Raw genomic sequence first — 21,209 nt, forward strand, 5'->3', positions numbered from 1 at the left:
GACCACTCAACCCAATGTTTTTAATGGCTGCAGATTGTCCGCGCCCCATCTGTGTGACGTCATATGCGAACGACACTTCTCCAACTTTAGTTTACTAAGCACAAGAAAAATGGTCTAGCCTTCACCAATCGTCTATCCCTACACATTAAGGTTGTGGGGTACTTTGTTTTCCCTCACTAATTTTGACCCAGATCATATTTAGACACGTAAAACTCAGCCCACAACCGCCCTTTTAGACCAGGTGTAGGACCTGGAACCAGTGATTCTTCCAGACTTTTTTCTCCGGGGGGGGGGGGGGGTGGAGGCACTTGAAATTTTCGCGGGGGGGGGGGGGGGGGCGGACACTGTTAGATGTATATATTTTCTATAAAATTCCATTTCGTTTGGGAGGGGGGGGGTAGACTTTTTTCGGGGGGGGGGGGGAGGGGCTGAAGAGATGGCCCGGAGAGATGCCTGGAAGAAACTCTGCCTGGAAATCCAATCAGGAGGATGGGGTCAATGTCCAGCTTACTGGCTTAAAAGATACAAGTGTCTTGGTTCCCAGAAATGGTCTGGTCACTTGTGGCTTAGAGATCGAGGCATTGATAGCAAATGTGGCTTTTATATTAATGAAATATGAATTAATACTAAAAAGGATGATGGTCCATTACCATTACACCATTTTCACACTTGCAACATACGTAACAGGGGATTGAGTGGGCTAGCGGTAGAGAGCTAGACTGCTTACCCGTAAGTCTTGAGTTTGAATCTGGGTTAAAGTCATTAGAGTGTCCCTGAATTTTGCAAGGGCGGCGCCACGGGATGGTGGGATTTTTCTCTAAATACGGTAAATACAAATAAAAGACAATTGCCGTTCGACACAGTTTATCCGGGTGCCATAAAACTTTAGGGAGTTGATGAATACTCCCGAGAAGGTTTCTGTGGTGGGAGGGGGGTGGGGGGCAGTGGCGTAGCGAGGTCGGGTGTCACCCGGTGCGGCACTTAATGATGTCACACCCCAGAGGCGTAGCGACCCTTCCCGGGGACAAACTTTCAAATTTTGGATTTGCACACCCCCCCCCCCTCAAACTTTCAATTTGCACCCCCTCAAACTTTCGATTTGCATCACCCCCCCCCCCCTCAAGTTTTTCTCTATATATTTTGCTATTTTTTGCATTGGTGTCACCCCCCTAAATGGTGTCACCCGGTGCGGTCCGCACCCCCGCTCTCCATCGCTACGCCTCTGGGTGGGGGTACGGTTAATTTTGCATGGCGGCACCCTGGCAGGATGCGATTTGGCGCCCTGATCTTTCCCGTGAGCGCTATGGCGACTACGATCAGTCTAAACAGTGTGATAGACAATGAATAGGATGGAGCGTTACAAACGCTTACTAAATTGAATCAAGCGTGTCCGCCGGCGCCCTGGTAGGGTGCGATTTTGGTTGCAAATAAAAATTTCCGTTTCGTCCCCAAAGGCTCACATGAGCCGCTGAGGGCCATGTAATACGTTTTATTTTAATAATCAGAAAAATTAACCAAGGTTAGATTATTAACTGGGATGTTTCTTTTTGTCCGTAAAAATCCAAACAGTTTCGTCACTTTGCAAATGATGCAGTTAGCATCTACTTTAGACAATCCAATCAGTAATTGAGATCGAGCATCTAATAATAGAAGACCATTAGTAGCGCTAACATATTACATCAGTCACACTGATGTTTAAAACACGTCAAATAATTTTTTTTACGTGTTAAAGTTAAAGGAAAAATCCTGCTCATTTGTGTCACTTTAGCGAATGACGCAATCTGCATCATTGTTAACAGGATACTATTTGGCACTCTGGGTTATCCTATGAGCACGATGGCGCCTGTTAGTTTTAAGGAGCCAGGGTCGTACGCTGCACCTATGCGGTAGTGTAATCGGGGGGGGGGGGGGGGGAGGGGCTCCTGAAAGCGCCCCTCTAAGTCCCTGACACATGGGCGGTCACCGAAGAGTGTTCTACCTCATTATTTCGGTGAGTGATTAATGTACACTCAAGGTTTTCATGCGGTAGTGTAGGTAAACCCGTGTCCCGATATTTATGATCCAAGCGCAGGCATTGTTTACATTTAAATAACTCACTTTTAGAAAAGACGGTCACGCGTCCAAGAATAAGGGATGGGTAAAGCATTCATGAAACTATTGAAACCCTTCTTATATAAGGCCTATTTCGTCAGATTTTCTTCTATTCGCGCCGGGACGGATAGGCTAGTGTAGTATAAATGTCCAGAAAAAAAGACTGACAACAAATTAATAATATATTTTTAAAATGTACAAGTTCTTTTCTCTAGACATGCATAGTATACATGTCACAAATCTAGTTATTTTGAGCCATTATAGTAGGATATTACATTAAAAATATTACATTAAAATTAGAAAAACAAGATAACTGTCTTATGTTCTGATCAATATAGCATAAGAATAAGTGTATCTTATGTGTTTGAAGTAATATAATTGTTATATCTGTCTATTCCCAAAATCTACAAGCTATTTTTTCCTAGTACTAATACTCTTAAACAGTATATCAATATGGGTCGGCCAAAGAGATCATGAAAAACGGTAGAGGAAGAGGCAAAGACCGCTGGGCTCTTGAGGGCATAGATAAAGGGAGCAGTCCAAAACCGAGACTGGTAGAGAGGTGTAACTGCAGCCTTTTGCTCCCCAAGGCCACAAAGGAAAAATGAATGAATAAATGATATGAAAAAGAAAAAAAAAACAATTTAAAGCAGAACCATTGTTTCTTTTCATACATTGTACATATATACACATTTGCAACAATAATGATGGAATTATACAATAAATTGCAAATTTGTAATTAACTGATAAAATAAAAAGGAAGAAGTGTTAACATCGCTTTAGGAATATACTAGGCATCTTATAATTAATATAAAGACTTAATAAAGTGGTGTTATAAATTAATATAAAGACTTAATAAAGAGGAGTGGTTGAACTCTGAAGTGTATGATAACACAGCATCACAGTGATAATTCACTATCAGTCTCAGGTTTGAAATAATAGAACACACCTGAGTCCAACCAGCTCAGATGAGTACCTGTCCTAGGTTTGGAGAGTGTATGCACAACTTTTATGTAATGACCCAAGCAAAGCTAGCTCTAATGTATAAAAAGGTCAGGTAGCCTGGTTACAGTTTACCTGCTGGACACTATGTAGTAAAACTATTGAACCAGCACAAGGGAAGTAACTTTATTAAGAGTGTGGTTAGATATGCTGCTAAGATTAATCAAGACTTGGCAGAAAAGGTATATAAAAACATGTTAAGACAGTGTGAATTTTATATTAGAAAAAAAGTAATACAAAGCTTGGAATCTTTATCACAAAAAAAAATTAAAAAATAATTTTTAAAAGTTTAAGAGTCTACACACAAACATTTTTTAAGTTACAAAATTTTTCTAAATACCATGTAACCATATAGTTATAACTATAATAAAACAGTGAAATATGATCTTCATTCACTGTCTGCAGTTTCTCATCTAATGATTAAAAAAGTGATCTTGTATTCTTTTAAAATCATAAATTAAATTCAAAAGAGCAGCATAATTCATTAACAAATACACTAAATATAGAATACATATAAAAGCTGACAAACTAGCATTTGTCATATCACACACACCACATTCCATTAACGCCAAACAATAAATGAGCAAGCAACCCCAAACATGATTGCAACAGAGCAACATTTTTTCATCTGTGTAAGGTTTTCTCTGCCGATTGATTGTGGGCTATGTACAAGAACCCAATGCTGGACAAGGCGCTGACCAGGAATATCACATCAAACCATCTGTGATAAAAATTGAACTGAAGGTCACCCAGTACTTCTGTTATGATCAGCCTGTTAAATCCAATTTTATCTTGTTAGAGTTTTTTAGTGTTAAATCAATTGTATAACACATAAATAAATTTAAAAAAAAATTATCTCTGATAAAAATTGAACTGAAGATCACCCAGTACTTCTGTTATGATCAGCCTGTTAAACCAATTTTATCTTGTTAGAGTTTTTCCGTGTAAAATCACAAGTGTAAAACATATAAAATAAAAAATAAAAAGTAAAGCACCCTTGCAGACCAAACAATCCATGGGGCAGATAAAGTAGAGTTTATATGATTGTCTGACCTCTGTATATTGTGTGGTCAGCACTATCCTCAACTAGTGAAGGACATTACCCTTCCCTGAATTCCCCTCACCTGAACATTACTACTGCGTCAAAGGCGCTTCAGCCCAAAAACAGGAGTAAGAAATTACCCCCTCCTCTGTTGATAACTGACCCAAAGCCAAATCATAACACTAAACCTAACCAAAAATGTAAGGTAATATTAGGATTATCACTAATGTAAGAAATGGAGCTGGGATTAGGTTAGGCAATATTCTGGATGGAATCTTCCTATTCTATACTGTCACTGCTTGGGATTATTTCAGTCGTTGTGTAAAATGTAGTATTTCTCATTTTGCCTGTAACGTTTATAAAAGGTAATTATTACATTCTAGGGATATTGCCAGGGTGTAATTAAACTGGGTAATGACGAGAGGGGTAACTGCTCTGAGGTGGAATGGCAGGTTGGTAATGAATTGAAATGGAGATTTGTCATGGACCCACTCTAGTTGCTTTTACTTTCCCATTAGCACTCTACAATAAAATGTGTTGAATCAACTGTTAAACTTGGAATACCTGTATTCTTGAGGCATGTTCATTCTCATCAGCAGGACACAGGACACAAAATACATGCCCTATGGAGAGAGATATTACACATTACACTGGGGGACCATGGCTGTGTAAGCTAAAGTATTACAAAGGGCAAGAATCAAATTGCCTGGAGCCCAAGCACATTTAATCAATTATGTTTTGGAGGGATTTGAAATTTTGCTCAAAAAGAATAATTTTCTAATTTCCAGGAAATATTTCTGCTAATTTCTGACTTATTCTTCAAGCATTATTTTTTTTAAATATAAATATCAATAAATAACTCAAACTGATTATACAAATACATCACAAATTTAACTTAAGGCAATAAAAACATAGAAAAAATTATGCAGACACCTATTTGGTCAGTCATAACATGGTTCAACTAGAGCAGTAGATAATGATCTATTAAAAACTTAGTGTTACAATATTAACAGTAGAAAAATAAATGGCGTACCATAATTTGAGCTAAACATAAAACTATAACATTGGAAGATTTGCTGCTGGCTATTGCATAGAAAAACTGAAAAAAAAAAAATCAGTTAAATAATTAAAACAGATATTTTTAATATTAAAACAGATATTTTTAAGAGGAGGGTGGGCCGGCCAAAGAAGACATGGAGAAGAACGGTTGAAGAAGAAGCGAAAACAGCTGGGCTCACATGGGCACAGATAAAGGGGGCAGCCCAAAACCCAGTCCACTGGAGATGTGTGGTTGAAGCCCTTTGCTCCCCAGGGGCCACAAAGGAATGATGATGATTTTTAAATATATTCTAAATGATAGTCTTGCCTGTAATCATTCAAATTATTGACATATAGCCAAACGCCTTTAAGTTAATTTATACTAAGTTGCAACAATTAAAAATAATAACTAAAGGGAGACAACTAACCAAAGATAACACAACTTACCCTAGTCAGTGTTATAAGAAAGCCTCTAATAGATGTTACTATGATAACACCAACAAGTAAAAATGAGATCTGTTGTGACCAAAACTTGATCTACAAAATAAGAACATTAATATATGAACATAAAGTGCCATATCCCAACTTGATAGAACTGTATTCAGTTAAATAAAAACTTATACTAGTAGAAAAGATATGGAAAAACTATTTCAAATCTTTTGAACAGTTCTGATGACACGAAGTACTTACATCAAGTTCAAATCCAAAATACTTGACAGCTATTTCTATTCCTTTTGTAACTGGATCAACTTTTCCAACTCTATCAAAAATAATGTTGATTGTTGCCTAATAAAATGTAAAGAACATAAAGATTACATTTTTTAATTTCCAAGTTCTAACCATCTAAAATCTTTAAATAAAGGCAGAACCCTACTAGACTTTTATTGAAAAAACAAAGTTTCAGTTAAAACAGCAATATTGACTTTAGGTGTTATTTCAATGCTGGGCTTGGATCCCATGTGGCCAAAACTAACCTGTATTTACAAGGGCTATATTCTGTACATGTGTTTACTTTTGGCATGAAATAACACTTCTTCTCAATATTGCTACTTCAGAAATATAGTCTGCTTCCCACCCTCTACATACCAACAATGCTTTATAAATATTATCAGAGTATGTAACTATTCTATAGGATGGCGTGGCCTAAGAGGTAGAGCACAAGGCTGCTAACCCGAAAGTCTCGAGTTCAAATCCGGGTCCAAGTCAGCAGAATGTCCCTGAGTCCACCCAGCTCTGATGAATACCTAACTCATGTTAGGGAAAGTAAAGGCGGCTGGGCAAAGTGCTAACCACATCTTTTCTTCATATGCCGAGGTTAAGAAACATATGAACTGTACTTCATCTGCCCAACGGATCGCTAGGTCTAATGAGGATACTTTAATTAAGTAACTATTATATCTAGCTTTAGCTTACCATGAAAATCTTGTATACACAATAAAGTGAGAAAAAGTGACCCATGACATTAAAGTATCTCCCCTTGAAAGTCTTTGAGTACTCTATCCTGTCCTGTAAGGAAAGCATTCATACATGCTATAAACAAAAAACAACAGAAAATAATAAATTATAAATTTTCAAAATTAAATTTTATTTATTCTTATTTTAAGTTAAATGAATTTTTCCCCTCAAAGGTCTTTGAGAAGTCAACTCTATTTTGTAATAAATGCAGTGATACTTTTTTAACATCTTTACAATAGATTGACCAAAAGAGGTATACACAAAATTAAAAAAAAAACAATAAAAACAACAAATAAATTAACCCATAAAGATAAAAAAAAACCTCTCCCACTATGTTAAGTTTTGTTTTAAGTTTCACCAGCGCTGTTGACAGAGATGAACTACAGTTTAAAAATTTAACCTAACCCAAACCCTTAACCCCCAAACAACTGTAATGTGGTATGGCTAAACCTTTTCTAGACTTAGTTAAACTTACCATAGCATCATGCAGATCCGCTGTCTCCAAAAACAGCTGACGACTCAGCTCCTCCAGTGCACCTGTTTCTTGCTTCAATGGTCCCAAGTATTTTAAATGTTAAGTTTTATAGCATTACGCAAAAAAGTTTCAACACTTACAACAATCTACTTAACAGTAGTTTTAAATGGCTATCATGGGCTCCAAAACATTACATAATAAACAATATAACACACCAGAAACAAATAGATAAATTCCATTTTATAATTCAAGTTCTCTGTTGTATAGTTGATTTTTTTTCAAATTTAAAGTAAAATCACTTAGTTTAAATACACTGTGGGTGAAATTTATAAATTAAATTTGTAACTAACAAGAATAAATATTAAGAAAGTAAAGTTACCCATTTGGACCTGGAAATCCATGGGACTGATTAAATAAGAGTTCACCTGTTTCTGTGACCTCAGCATATAAAGGAACAGTCAAAGGAATATGCCCAACAACCTTCACCTCCCCACACCCATTAATACAAAAAAATCTGAACGCCAGACTTTGGGATAAGCCGGTGCGTGCCCTACCATCCTGCCATACAGTACCAAAAGAATACACAGCCACAAAAGAAATTACTAAATCAAATTTTAAGATAAACATATATCACAGAAGTGAGTGATGTGACTAAATAACAAATTACTTGTAAGGATACTTGGTGTGGTAGCACTGACACTTGTGGCGGCACTTTTAAGGAGACCCCATATACCTTTAGATGGTGTAGACAGACTGGCTTGTCTTAGTCTGTCTCTCTCTGATAAGGCTATTCTGTCAAAAGAATAAACAAGATGACACAAAATTTAGAAATATTTATCAGATAGCTTTTAAAAGTTTTCAAAAACCAATTATACAGAATCTGCTTTAAAAAAAGGTTCAGCTAAACAAATATCAAATGTGAAGACACAATTTATTAGTAAAAACAAAAAAAGTAAAGTACTATTCATGTCCATGGAGCAAGTGAAGTAGAGGTCACTTGTTTCAGTGACCTCTGCATATGATGGGATAGTGTGGTTAGCAATATGCCCAGACGTTATTCTCCCCAACACATGTCAGGTACCCATAAGAGCTGGGTAGACTCAGGGATGTCATACAGACTCAAGACCACGATCAGAACTCAGGCTTTTGGGTTTGCAGTCATACACTTTACTTTCTGACCACACCATCTCATTTACAATTTAATAGTAGTCAAATAATGACTAGGTATAGAGTACATCATTAAACGCTACTAGATCTAATCATAATCTAACAGGTGGATTAACACCAGGTTTTCAAGATGACTTACAGTTTAACATCACACATGTTAACTTACTTTTTCTTTTTAGCAATAATTCTGTCTAATGTCTGTAGCAGTCTTTTTTCTATGCTTTGGATGTCGGCTTCTGTTACATGCCTGAAAACAAATAAACAAACAAATGTATTTGTGAAATAGTTTCACAGTAATATTGAACACTGAACTTGTGAGCAATGACGTCATTCCGTCAAACTAATTTGATTCAATATTACATTACATTTTATAAATGCATTTGAAGACTTGACATAAATGATACATGAAATATAAACTTGCACAAATTTTATTCAAAATCATCATTAAAACTATAAATAATGTGTCTGCACAACTGATAATTTTTCGCCTTTAATAAACATTCTATATTATGTATTTCTATACACAGAAATTATTTCAGGATTAAAAAATCAATTCATTACCTTATGAAGTAAGACATGTAAGTGTAAGGGCAGTTAACTGCACCAAACCCTGACAGAATTGCCATCAGAGTTACCCCAATCACCCCCACACGCCCAATACACTGCTCAATGGAGAAGATTCCTAAGGACAAAAATGCTTACAATTTTATACTAAATACAACCAAATTAGTTTCTCCTACAACAATGTTTGACTCACTAGCTTGAAACAGGATGTTTAGGACTTACACATAACACCTCACTCCATTAAATGCAGTAAAAAAAAACAATTATTACACATTGCTAAAATAAGGAAGGTTGAAAATAACATTTTCAATTTACCTATCAACTTTCCTAAAAAAAAAAACATTATTAAAAACAAAAGAAATTATATATTTAAAATGAAATAAAAAACACTCTAAAATTGATGAAACTATATTTACCATGTTTAGGGCTCAAAATAGGAAATGGGTCTCCAACCCTCCAAAACAAATATAGAGTAAGGCACCACGCCCCAGCTGCTATAAATACACGGATATGGCGTTTCTGTGGAACTAAAGTAAAATACAATTAATTAACCAAAACAAATTATTAAAAAAAGGTAGTGAACAAAATTGTATGATGATAGGAAAAATAATTTTTAGATGGTTGCAAAGAACTTATTTACTTATCAATTTTTTATTTGCAAAAATAGTTATATTATTTTAATCATTAGGCAATTAAAAATTAGTTTTAAAAATAGTAGTTGACGTTCAGTATGTTCCTAATTATTTGAAATTGAAAAGGTGTTAATTTTTCAAAAGCTAATAACCTATAACTTATACTTCAAACAATAACAAACATAATATTTAATAACTTCAAACATGTTCAGTTAAATAACCTATTTTAAAAGCATGAAAAATAAAGAATTACCAATTCTAATATTCTGGATCAAATAGTATGCAATATAGTAGGGTAAAACAGCAATCAGCACAAACAAGATGGCATAGAGCCCCAGCTTCCAGTGGAAGAATCTAGAACTGATATTGGAATAGGAGTAGAAGGATTAACATTAGCAGGTATTAGTTCTTAATTGAAAACTCAAAACGTTCAATAATGAAATATCAATACCAAAATGATTTTTAAAATGTCTATATCATTCATAAAAAAATGTGTTAGTTAAGCTAGTGGATGACAAGAAGTGCTTGAATAAAATTAATAGCTCAGTATAAAATTTCGTTTTGTGATTTCAAAAATGTGTAATTTACTTGTAAACAGCAATTATACCAACAAAAATGTACATAACTTACCTTGATTCCATTACACCAAGTATTTCAAAGATGATCAATTCAAACATAATACATGAGAGGGCAAAGGTTGTGGAGAACACCAACAAAACGATAGAATGGTGAACCTGAATATTTGTTAACATTTTTTTACTCAATTTAACGTGACTACAAGGATTTTAAATCCTCAATGAAATTTAAGAATCTATTCATTTTGTTATTTTTCTATTCACCTCCCTTGTGATTACGTTAGTAGTCAGTAGTTTTAGTAGGCCTAATTATATTAAAATGTATTTAGGCCTATTCCTTTTTTTTTAAAAATATGTAGACTCTATTTGAGTATTAGTTACAATGACAAATAGGCCTACCTCATAATCTCTGTATAACTGTTTCAAAAAGAAAACCCATCCTCCTCCGAAGAACAAAACCTGAAAGAAAAAATGTGTACCACATTAGGTTATATTAGGTCTATAGAAGTAATTTGTAAATAATGTGTGATAAATCAATTTAAAATTTAAATAGATCTAGAATCTAGATCTAGATGTAATTTATGATCCTCAGCCCAAACATATAAAAATGTGTGTTGTTTCAATAACATTCCTGGCGGGATCTGAAATCTGGAATTGTAGGCTTTAATAAAGTTGCAGCTTGGAAATACAGCTGTATTAATTTAATAAGAACTGATCAAGGCCATGATACGCTATTACTACGCTATTATTACAGTAACAGCTCTTTAAAGTATAATTATATAAGAATCAGTTATAATCAATTGTAATCAAATTTAGTATTTAGAATCAGGTAGAATCTAGAAAGGGACATGCATGACCAGTCAGTGGAAATAAACTAAAGGAATTTTTTAAATTTGTTACTTCTTTCTTACCAACGAAAATACCATTAATAACGAATCGACAAGGAATGACATTTTCGCGTTTCTTTTAAACTATTAATACTGATCTTCAAGGAGTTTAATGCATTATTACAAAATACTAGTCTTCATCTAGTAATTCTAATAATTTATAATAGCCTTCAGTTAAAAGTTTGCAAATGAGCTGTGTTGGATTTTAAAACGTTGCACACCAATATTTCGTTTCGTAAAATATTATCAACATAATTTGTGTTTTACAGAATCCCGGTGTAATTCTGTCTTTAGTCTACAAACTTTTATAACAGGGTGATGTAGAATATAATATAGACATATAGTCTAGTATAGTCCACTTGTTCAAATATTTAAAAAATATAGATTCTATAAATTTAAATTTAAAATAACAATTTAAAATGACTTACTCAAGGGCGTAATATAATACAACTTAGTATCAGAAAAATCCATAACCATGTATATATATATATATATATATATATATATATATATATATATATATATATATATATATATATATATATATATATATATATATATATATATATATATATATATATATATATATCAATAGGGTCTAGGACATTTACCGCTCCCCATCGTCAGTTTATCCCCGAATGTTTACCCCTGTTTTCCCCTCCCGGGAGCAATTACCTCATGTCAATTCCCCCCCCCCCCCCCCCCGTCCAAAAAACTGCATTAGAACATTCCCTCCCCCCCCCCCCTCTCACGCAGTGGCGTAGCGAAGGGGAGGGGGGCAGGTTGGTACATATACCCCCGGGCGCCGACCCTAGGGGCGCCAAAATGGGTTGGAAAAAAAATTAAAAGCTCATTTTAGTTGCAGTTTTGAATTATAAAATTAAAAATATATGGGGAAGGGGAAGCCAAATTGAAAGTTTGTTCCCGGGCGCCGGGAGAGGTCGCTACGCCTCTGCTCCCACGCGATCAACTTAAGATCGTTATAAGTTTAGATTAAGATTGATAAGAATAGTGGTATGTGTCGATGTATTATGTATTCATATACCTAAAATGTCACTGCTTATGTGGGCTTTTTTCACTTCATTTTTCTTTTGAAAAGCGAATGACGTAAACGTAAATCTTAAATGTGGTGCACTGTTTATATAGTCTTTTTTTAATTCAAATATAGATGAAGTTCATAGTATTCGTGGGATTAAGGAAGTTAAGCAAAATTGGATAATTTTATATTAAACTGAAAGATTTAGCAGGAGATGCGATCAGTTATGAACGTGAAAAGCGTCAAGGAAATGGAACAAGGATTTCTGAAAGCAAAGCAAATATCAAAATTAAAAATGACATTGTTGTTGAATTTCTGCGTGTACACACACAAGCATCATATGCAACACAATGTGAAGTTCTTCAAATTCGACAGGGCATAAAATAATGACACTGAAAACAGAGGAAAAAAAACCCAAAAGATTCCTGGTCGAGAGATGTAAAATCTTTGAGAAGCAGCTTCTTCACAAAAGATTCCTATTCCACATCTATGTCGTCGTATTCGAAAACATCGAAGCTAATCACGATCCACATCATCTTCCAAGTTTTCGACTATGCCATCAGAAATCACATGAACTATTTTAGAGGGATAGCTTAAAATATTCAAATTTAAATGTATGCTTGTTTTCCTTCGTTTTCTTATTCAGAAGTGTATATTTTACATTGGTAATTTATTTATTTTATTCTTTTTTTTACGTCTAGATTTTGTTATATAAATATTTTTGGAATATTTTGTAAGTTTTGCTTTGTTTTCTGTTTTAGAAAATAAAATTTTAAAAATCTAGGGGCCTATATATTGACATTGTTGATTTTTGTATTGTATTTATGTTTGAACATTTAGGGTTTGTTTTATATTTGAAGCGGGTAGGAGGTTGAGGGGGGGGGAGGAGGCGGGGAATTACCTAATAATAGGCATATATATATGTATGTATATATATATATATATATATATATATATATATATATATATATATATATATGCCTATTATTAGGTAATTCCCAATTGCTGACTTTTTAAAATGAATGGTAGATTGATGACGTTCCACTTCCTATGTCGCTATTTCTCAAAACAACCTACACACTTTTTAAATCTCTTGTCCTTTATAAGCGTGTTTTTGTTCTGCTCTCGGTTGTGTGCTCAGTGTTCTTCTGTTCTCTTGCTCTTGTTTTTCACCTGCCATGTGCACCTGGCCTCAGTCCTAAAGAGTGATTTTATTGGCATTTCTCACTCACAACTGCAACATGTTGCATGCGATTTGCACACGATTTACATTGCAATGAAAGGAGAAACCCATCACGTTGATTCAAGCGGTTTGATTGAAAAATAAATTAAAAATAAACAACGTTTGCAAGAGATCGATTGGCACGCGACTTAACCGCCCATGCAAGCAAGCAGGCATGCGTGTCGATGCGCGTTTACATTGATTCTAGTTAATTCAAGTGTAGTTTATGGGGAATTACACAGTTACCGTGGTAACGGAAGTTGTGCGCGGTATAACGGTGAGTTGTTGGTATAGATTTGTGCGTGTTGAGCGTGGCGTGTGACTAAGGGAGTAGCGTGGTGATATGTTGTCATGACGGAGATGGAATTCATTCAGAAAAGTCGTCTGGTCGTGGAGGTATTGAACTCACTCGTGCATGACTTGTGATTTTTATTTATCAAACAGTAATAGAGTATAGAATATGATTTTTGAACTTGTGGTAAACAGTGGGACTAATTCCATCAAAATGTAATACACATTGTGATAAATAGATACTCTAACGCGTGCAGAATACAATAGGACCTGTGGAATGGTGGTAAATAGTTTGTTTAACGCCAACAGAATACAATGTCTTTATGGACTTGTGGGAAATAGTTTGACTAATACCATCAAAATGGAATATGAATTATGGTAAATAGATTTTCTAACGCTACAGAATACAATACGACTTTTGGAAATGTGGTAAATAAGTTTTCTAACGCCAACATAATACAATACAACTTGAAGATTGGAAGTAAGTACTTTGTTTGACGCCAACAGAATACAGTGCTAATTTGAAACTTATTGTAAATAGTTTGTCCAATGCCAAAAGCGTCCAATTGATTGTGGTAAGTAATTTGTCTCAGACCAATATAATGCAAGGCAATTTATGGTAAATATCATTTAGATAAACACCATTCAAACCACACAAAAATTGAAACATTAACATGTTTACGTTCTTTCCATATTGATCGACTTCACACTCGAGTCGGTAAAGCTCATGGTTGCTAAACCGAAAAGTCTCGAGTTCGAACCCTCGGGCAGATGAGGCTCGTTAGCTGGGGACAGCCACTCTTCTAGGAGAGACAACACCAAAATTAAACAACTGCTGCCTTGTAGTTTGTTCTTGGTTGGACAAAGGCTATGGAAGCAAATCCAAAAAGAAAAGCAGGCTGAAATCGGAGTCAATGGCCTCAATGACTTAATTGTGTTGGTCGAGTCGGCAAAAAGCTCATGGTTGATAAATTCGAACAAAGTCTCGAGTTCAAACCCACTGGCAGATAAATCTCGATCCCCTTCAACACTAATAATTAAGAACGAAGAAGAAGAAGAGAACACTAAGTTGAAAAATGCAAATGTTATATGCATTCAGACAGAAAATCATTTTTTAAAATCCGAAACCAATCCTAGCCTATATTTTCTTAATATCTTGTTTAATCACAGTTGCATATGCCGAACTCAAAGAAAAAATCAACTCTGCTTCATCTACGCAATTATCTATTATAGGGTGAAAGAACAAGGCTATTATTTAAAGAATGACAAGCCTCTTATAAAATATTCTGCATTTATATATGCTTTGGGAATGTACTATTACCAGTGGAGTAGCCAGGATCGTCTCATGGGGGAGGGGTTCAAATTTTTTCCAGCATTATATATATATATATATATATATATATATATATATATATATATATATATATATATATATATATATATATATATACATAGTTATATACTAGCTGTATGTCATTGCTTCGCTTTGATGTAAAATAATTTAAAAGTAGCACTCTGAAGAAATAAGAAAAAACACACAATGTAGGCCGACAAAACAAAACAATGTATCACTCTAAACAAAAAAACAAAAACAAAATATAGACACAATACAACCAAAAACAATTAACGCAACATAATCTGTTTTGTAATCCTTGTAAAAAAACAATTTGACATAATGATTCCTAGATTATTAATTTAGACAAGCTAACTAGGGGAAATAATCACTCTCTTAATATAACTATGTATATTTCTACAAAGTTAATTGTAAATGTCTAAAAAGATCAATAATTACTTTAGCACATTTGAAATATTACCCACTTGCTATATTTTATTAGTCAGCCTACTCAAGATGTTGCTAACAGCCCCAAGTCCAATAACTCTCGTATTACTGTAAGAATCAGTGACAACTTTTTGAGTGGTTAAAAGAAAGTAGTTATGTTCCCTGGCAATTTACTGTATTAAAAGTATTGATGCATTGATTGGCCAACAGATGGTGCCTGATGTATTATGCTAAGATTTTCTCGAAGTTAATGATCGAAAATGTTTAATAACCCGTTTTTTAATGCTTAATACACATACAAACTTAAGTGTCACAGTTGTGTTAGGTTTGTGTTAACAATTGGTTGAGTGATTGTGTCAGCGATTGTACTGTGGGATTATGCCACCTTTCAGATTAGTTTTATCTCTGAGTTACGTTTTTTTAAATCACTATTCAGTAACCTTAGTGTGTCCTTATTCAGGTGTGTGGACTTGTTTATTAATGATTTGTATCCGTCACTATTTAATAATTTATTTTTATAATAATACGGCGAAGTGTTTTGGTACGGCTTTCCTCATACTGTTACATTTCGTTTATTCGTTGGATACCAGGTGTTGCCATAGAAGTGGTAAATATTCATATTTTGAATTTCATTTCACGCAAGCTGATGCAAACAACAGCAGGAACTATAACTCTCGTTTGATTGTTTATGTGCGAGACAAAATCTTCAAAGACTTACAGAGAGTTCTATTTCTTTACTACTAAAGTTTTAAATATGAGTTCGAACCCTCGGGCAGATGAGGCTCGTTAGCTGGGGACAGCAACTCTTCTAGGAGAGACAACTCCAAAATGAAACAATTGCTGCCTTGTAGTTTGTTCTTGGTAGGACAAAGGATATGGAAGCAAATCCAAAAAGAAAAGCAGGCTGAAATCGGAGTCATCGGCTTAAATGGCGCATAAATGGCGTATTTTTAAATGTGTTGTAGGAAATTCCTTCTAACACTAAAATTAGGAAAGAAATAGATGAAGAAAAACGACCCCATGCCAGTTAATATTATATTACATATCAGCCCTTATCATCTATGTATATAATTCTCTTCTTGGATACCCTAGAAAACACCAAGCTGTAAGCGCGCCTAGCCCCCCACCCCCCACCCCCACATGGTCTGGTGAGCTGTGGTTCACGCTAAATGTTTACAATCGTAGAGCCGGGTTTAGTGACGGCTATTAGTGGCAGATAATTTAGTTTGAAACGATTTTAAACTTAGTGGAGGTAACTAAGAGGAAGCTGCTTTCACGGGAGGAGGGGGGTAGGGTAGGGGTTGGGGGAAATGAGGGTGGGGGGTATCGTCCTTAACGACATACTGATAGTGTTTTAAAGCAAATATTTTCAGTGGCAGCATTGGTACTATCGAATTCACAAATTATGAATTACTGAAAAGTAGAAAATAAAACAACCAAATAGCGGCGTATACGCCGCGGGTCGGCTCGTATATTATATTACATAATCATTAAAAGTTAGTTCATTTAATATTGCGCAACTCCGTCTTTACTTGAACCCTTTATGTGTTGACTACTTAATATAGCTGGGTGAACAAAAGGATGTCCCACAGACTCAAGTAGGCCTACCCATGAACCGATCTCGAGGATTCCCGTTTAGTAGGCCTGCGCTTTACCGCTCAACCACGCAGTGCATAAGGACATTTCAACACACATATCCATTTAGTTTATAAAACTTTTTAATTCCATGTCATAATGACACAACCCAGTTTTGTGTGATAAAAAAATTAACTGAATGTGAGATAACGACAGAGTCGGAGGAGTTCGTACTACTGACTGATTTTTCGAAACAGGTACTTCACGTTTTAGTTGGTTTAGTTTATCGAAAAATATGCCTGTGCATACTTTGTTGATCATTCCTTATCAGTTAGGCTTATGAAACGAACATGCTATTTTGACACATTAGATAGTCAGTATAAGGAAGAGTTTGCAGAATAAATTCCTTGTATTAGTTTATCTGTGAAGCTAAAAAGCAGAATAAATTATACGACGAAGCGAGCCATCTTAAACACAGTCATTTGTAAGTATATTCATTCAGGTTTGTTTAAAATGTAGATGGAATGATTAGTTAACTGAAAGAGTATACGACTACTAAACCAAAAGTCTTTAAGTACACCCAGCTCTGATGGGTACCTAACTCACGTTAAGAAAAGTAAAAGCGCCTGGGCATAATGCTGACCACACTATCTCTTCGAATGCAGAGGTCACAGAACCTTACTTCTCCATTCCATGGATGGTCAGGTTCGAAAAGGAACATTACATAATTGGTAGAGTTAGAGCGCACAACTTCAAACACGAACGTCTCGAGTTCCAATCCCCGAATCGAGTTTGTAAGACTTCCTTGAGCTAAGACTTCCTTGAGCTAAGACTTCCTTGAGCTAAGACTTCCTTGAGCTAAGACTTCCTTGAGCTAAGACTTCCTTGAACTAAGACTTCCTTGAGCTAAGACTTCCATGAGCTAAGACTTCCTTGAGCTAAGACTTCCTTGAACCCACCAAGCTATGAAGGATAACCTAATCACGTTAGGGAAATTACAGACGGCTGGGCATAATGCTGACCACACTATCCCACTGCTGACCACACTATCCCACTGCTGACCACACTATCCCACTACTGACCACACTATCCCACTACTGACCACACTATCCCACTACTGACCACACTATCCCACTACTGACCACACTATCCCACTCCTGACCACACTATCCCACTACTGACCACACTATCCCACTACTGACCTCACTATCCCACTGCTGACCACACTATCCCACTACTGACCACACTATCCCACTACTGACCACACTATCCCACTACTGACCACACTATCCCACTACTGACCACACTATCCCACTCCTGACCACACTATCCCACTACTGACCACACTATCCCACTACTGACCTCACTATCCCACTGCTGACCACACTATCCCACTGCTGACCACACTATCCCACTACTAACCACACTATCCCACTACTGACCACACTATCCCCCTGCTGACCACCCCACTACTGACCTCACTATGCCACTACTGACCACACTATCCCACTACTGACCACACTATACCACTACTGACCACACTATCCCACTACTAACCACACTATACCACTACTACAACATTAACCCTTCATGTGCGGTGGTCAAAAGAGACAGAAACATGCGTACTCTACTTCATCTGCCCTATAGATCGCGAGCTCAGGACAAGTAGATTCTTACAATTAAAGACATGTGTTGTTTTTTTAATTGCGTATAATTATTTAATTTAACTCTCATTAAACTATTAAATGTACTACAATACGTTGAGTAAAAATAAACAACCGTAAAAGTTGTTTAAAAAGTAGGCTTTTTGTGTGTGTTATTATTTTAAAAAACTGGCATTAATGTTTATTTTTTTTATCTTTGCAGGAAAATGTTCATTTGTCAAGTAAGATCGTTGAATTAATATAAGGAAACATTTTTTAAAAAATGAAATCAACATTTAAGAACATTTTATTTTTTATGTCATTTCTAGTAACGATTTGTTTTCTTATGTGGATAATGAACTGGCAACCTAAAGTTGAACATTTCAGTGTATTCAGCAGTTACTTAAAAAACATAACCTCTTACGTACTAGCAGAAGATCAGAATCTCCGCCTGCTTCAAGATTTAGCCAGCCAGCATAAAGTAACTACAGCAGATTGTAAAAATCTCTTTTTCAATGCGCAACTGAACAAAAGTATCGAAAACGTAATGCACATTGGGCAAAACGAGCTGAACGATTCCTCCTATATTAGTTTAGCCAAAGATTGTGGGAATTTCCGAAAGTCGCGCGGATACATCACGTCCTCATTATCCGCGGAGGAAGAGGAATTCCCGATCGCTTTTACGATAATGGCGTATAAAGACTCCGAAATGGTGGAGCGTTTATTAAGGGCAATCTACAGACCACAAAACTATTACTGTATTCACGTTGATGCTTCCTCGGATTCTGGATTCTACCAAGCGATGCTGGCCATCTCTAAATGTCTTCCGGGTGTCTTTTTGCCTGAGAATAGAATTGATGTAAAATGGGGCAAATTTTCTGTCCTGGAAGCGGAAATAGTCTGTTTGAAGGAACTGTGGCGTTACACTCGCTGGAAGTACTTTATCAACCTCACCGGGCAGGAGTTCCCGTTAAAAACGAATTGGGAACTTGTGAAAATTTTGAAAGCTTTTGACGGTGCCAACAATATTGAAGGAACGATTAAAGGGTAGGTAAATATTAAGAAAACGATGACATGGCTATAAGTGTGTTAGGTCATTTGGTGAGGGGGGGGGGGGGGGTAAAGGGGTGGACTGGACGCTCCAACTGGATAAAAAGAAAGCAGAGTTTCTTCCAGGCATCTCTTCGCTCCCCCATCCCCCCCCCCCACCCCGAAGAAAGGCTACCCCCCCCCCCCCCGAACGAAATGAAATTTATAAAGAAAATATGTACTTTTAACACTGTCCGCCCCCCGAAAATTTCAATTGCCCCCCGGAGAAAAAGGTCTTGAAGAAACACTGTTAGTGAGATATATATAAATATAATAGCCTTATGAAATAGGACTTCTAGCTCATTTAAGGATCGTGCATAACAATAGTGTAGGCCTATATGGTCTGTGATAATGACGTGGGAGGGGGGTCATATACAGCATGTAGTGGCATATATTTTATAAAACAATAAAACATAGAAATCAGACATTTTTAACACACCACCTGCCAGATATAAAATACCACATCTCAAGAGACCACTCCAACCCCCCCCCCCCCTACAAATATACGAACCACCACAATACATTTTACTCTTATACTCTTTAAAAAAAAGTTGAAAATCAACAGTCATTGCTTAACATTACTCATTTGTTAACCGCATATAACACATTATTGGGAAAATCGCCCCCAACTGACCGCCTTTGCGTTAAATAACATGGGCACGATTCCTTAGTGAAAGCATAACTTTAGTTATAACACAACCTGTTATTCAACCTCTTTACGAGTATATATAATAGAGTCGCCTCCCTTGCTTAACAAATGACGCCCCCCCCCCATACACACACATATCAAAGCACAATTATCTTCTGATCGATATCCAATCAATTTTTTTTTTCTCCTCCCGTCTCTACCAGCGCCAACACGTACAGGTGGCGGACCAAGCCGCCTCTAGGCCTGCGGCCGGTGAAAGGTGCGGTGCATATTGTAGCCAACAGGTAAAGTGACTTTTTCTGTGAGCAGGACACTACTTCTCCCGCCAATTACCACCCTCCCCCAAATCCGCACAAAAACAGCCAGACTTGACCCCTCCCCCCCCCTGCAAAAAAAACCAACAAAAAAAAACAACATAAGACCACTTTCCCTTGTCAATTACCCCCTGTATATTACTCAACCCAAAAACAAAACAACATTAATTACCCGGACAATAACCCCGCCCCCCCCCCACACACAAATAAGAAAGACCTCCCCTTATCAATTATCTCTGTCATGTCGATCCCCCCCCCCCCCCCCCAAAACACAACCCATCCGCTACATTAACACAGACGGTTGTGACTTTTTAAAATGAATATTTGTATGTTTTTTTTTTAATATGATTCCCTGTTTTGTAAAGGAATTCTCATGGTTTGACAGTACCTTTAAAAAGGACGATGGAAGCTTTAGTTGATTCACAATTTAGTAAAAAGACCTCTTGACTACTTTAGTAATTACATTATAATACTAGAACATGTTAATTAAAAGTAACCCATATCCACAAGTCTAAACCTAACCATACACATCCGCACAAAAACTGCCACACTCCACCATCTCTCCCCCCCCCCCCCCCCACACACACAAAACGCAAGCCCACTTTCCCTTGTCAATTACCCCCTTTATAATACTTCACCCAAAGACAGTACATTTACCCCCACCCCCCCAACCCCCCCCCCC

The 21,209-nt window shown here is 36.2% G+C and overlaps 2 protein-coding genes across 2 annotated transcripts; one reads left to right on the plus strand and one right to left on the minus strand.

The window, feature by feature from the left end:
* Positions 1-2,749: 2,749 nt before the first annotated feature.
* LOC131928236 (Golgi pH regulator) lies at positions 2,750-11,144 on the minus strand. The gene is made up of 15 exons (XM_059284230.1): positions 10,953-11,144; positions 10,441-10,500; positions 10,097-10,200; positions 9,720-9,826; positions 9,251-9,361; positions 8,832-8,952; positions 8,437-8,517; positions 7,781-7,895; positions 7,104-7,190; positions 6,587-6,679; positions 5,864-5,959; positions 5,621-5,710; positions 5,169-5,234; positions 4,700-4,758; positions 2,750-3,865 (listed from the first exon to the last, which is right to left on the minus strand). Exons 1-15 carry the CDS (start codon positions 10,992-10,994, stop codon positions 3,718-3,720), a joined length of 1,380 nt encoding a protein of 459 aa, XP_059140213.1. The 5' UTR covers positions 10,995-11,144; the 3' UTR covers positions 2,750-3,717.
* A 7,609-nt stretch (positions 11,145-18,753) lies between these two features.
* On the plus strand, positions 18,754-20,974 carry LOC131929843 (beta-1,3-galactosyl-O-glycosyl-glycoprotein beta-1,6-N-acetylglucosaminyltransferase-like). The gene is made up of 3 exons (XM_059286259.1): positions 18,754-19,522; positions 20,417-20,497; positions 20,893-20,974. Exons 1-3 carry the CDS (start codon positions 18,759-18,761, stop codon positions 20,972-20,974), a joined length of 927 nt encoding a protein of 308 aa, XP_059142242.1. The 5' UTR covers positions 18,754-18,758.
* Positions 20,975-21,209: the final 235 nt, after the last annotated feature.

The sequence above is a fragment of the Physella acuta genome, unplaced genomic scaffold, assembly GCF_028476545.2.
Source record: "Physella acuta isolate Inbredline_101_S28 unplaced genomic scaffold, ASM2847654v3 ptg000009l, whole genome shotgun sequence".
Taxonomy (NCBI): Eukaryota; Metazoa; Mollusca; class Gastropoda; family Physidae; genus Physella; species Physella acuta.

Coding starts and splice junctions, on each gene's coding strand:
- LOC131929843 (XM_059286259.1), top strand. CDS start 18,759: ATGAAATCAACATTTAAGAACATTTTATTTTTTATGTCATTTCTAGTA. Junction 19,523..20,416: donor ATTGAAGGAACGATTAAAGG/GTAGGTAAATAT, acceptor CGTCTCTACCAG/CGCCAACACGTACAGGTGGC. Junction 20,498..20,892: donor GTGCATATTGTAGCCAACAG/GTAAAGTGACTT, acceptor TGTTTTGTAAAG/GAATTCTCATGGTTTGACAG.
- LOC131928236 (XM_059284230.1), bottom strand. CDS start 10,994: ATGTCATTCCTTGTCGATTCGTTATTAATGGTATTTTCGTTG. Junction 10,501..10,952: donor TATTAATGGTATTTTCGTTG/GTAAGAAAGAAG, acceptor TTTTTCTTTCAG/GTTTTGTTCTTCGGAGGAGG. Junction 5,960..6,586: donor GTGTATACAAGATTTTCATG/GTAAGCTAAAGC, acceptor ACATTTTATTAG/GCAACAATCAACATTATTTT.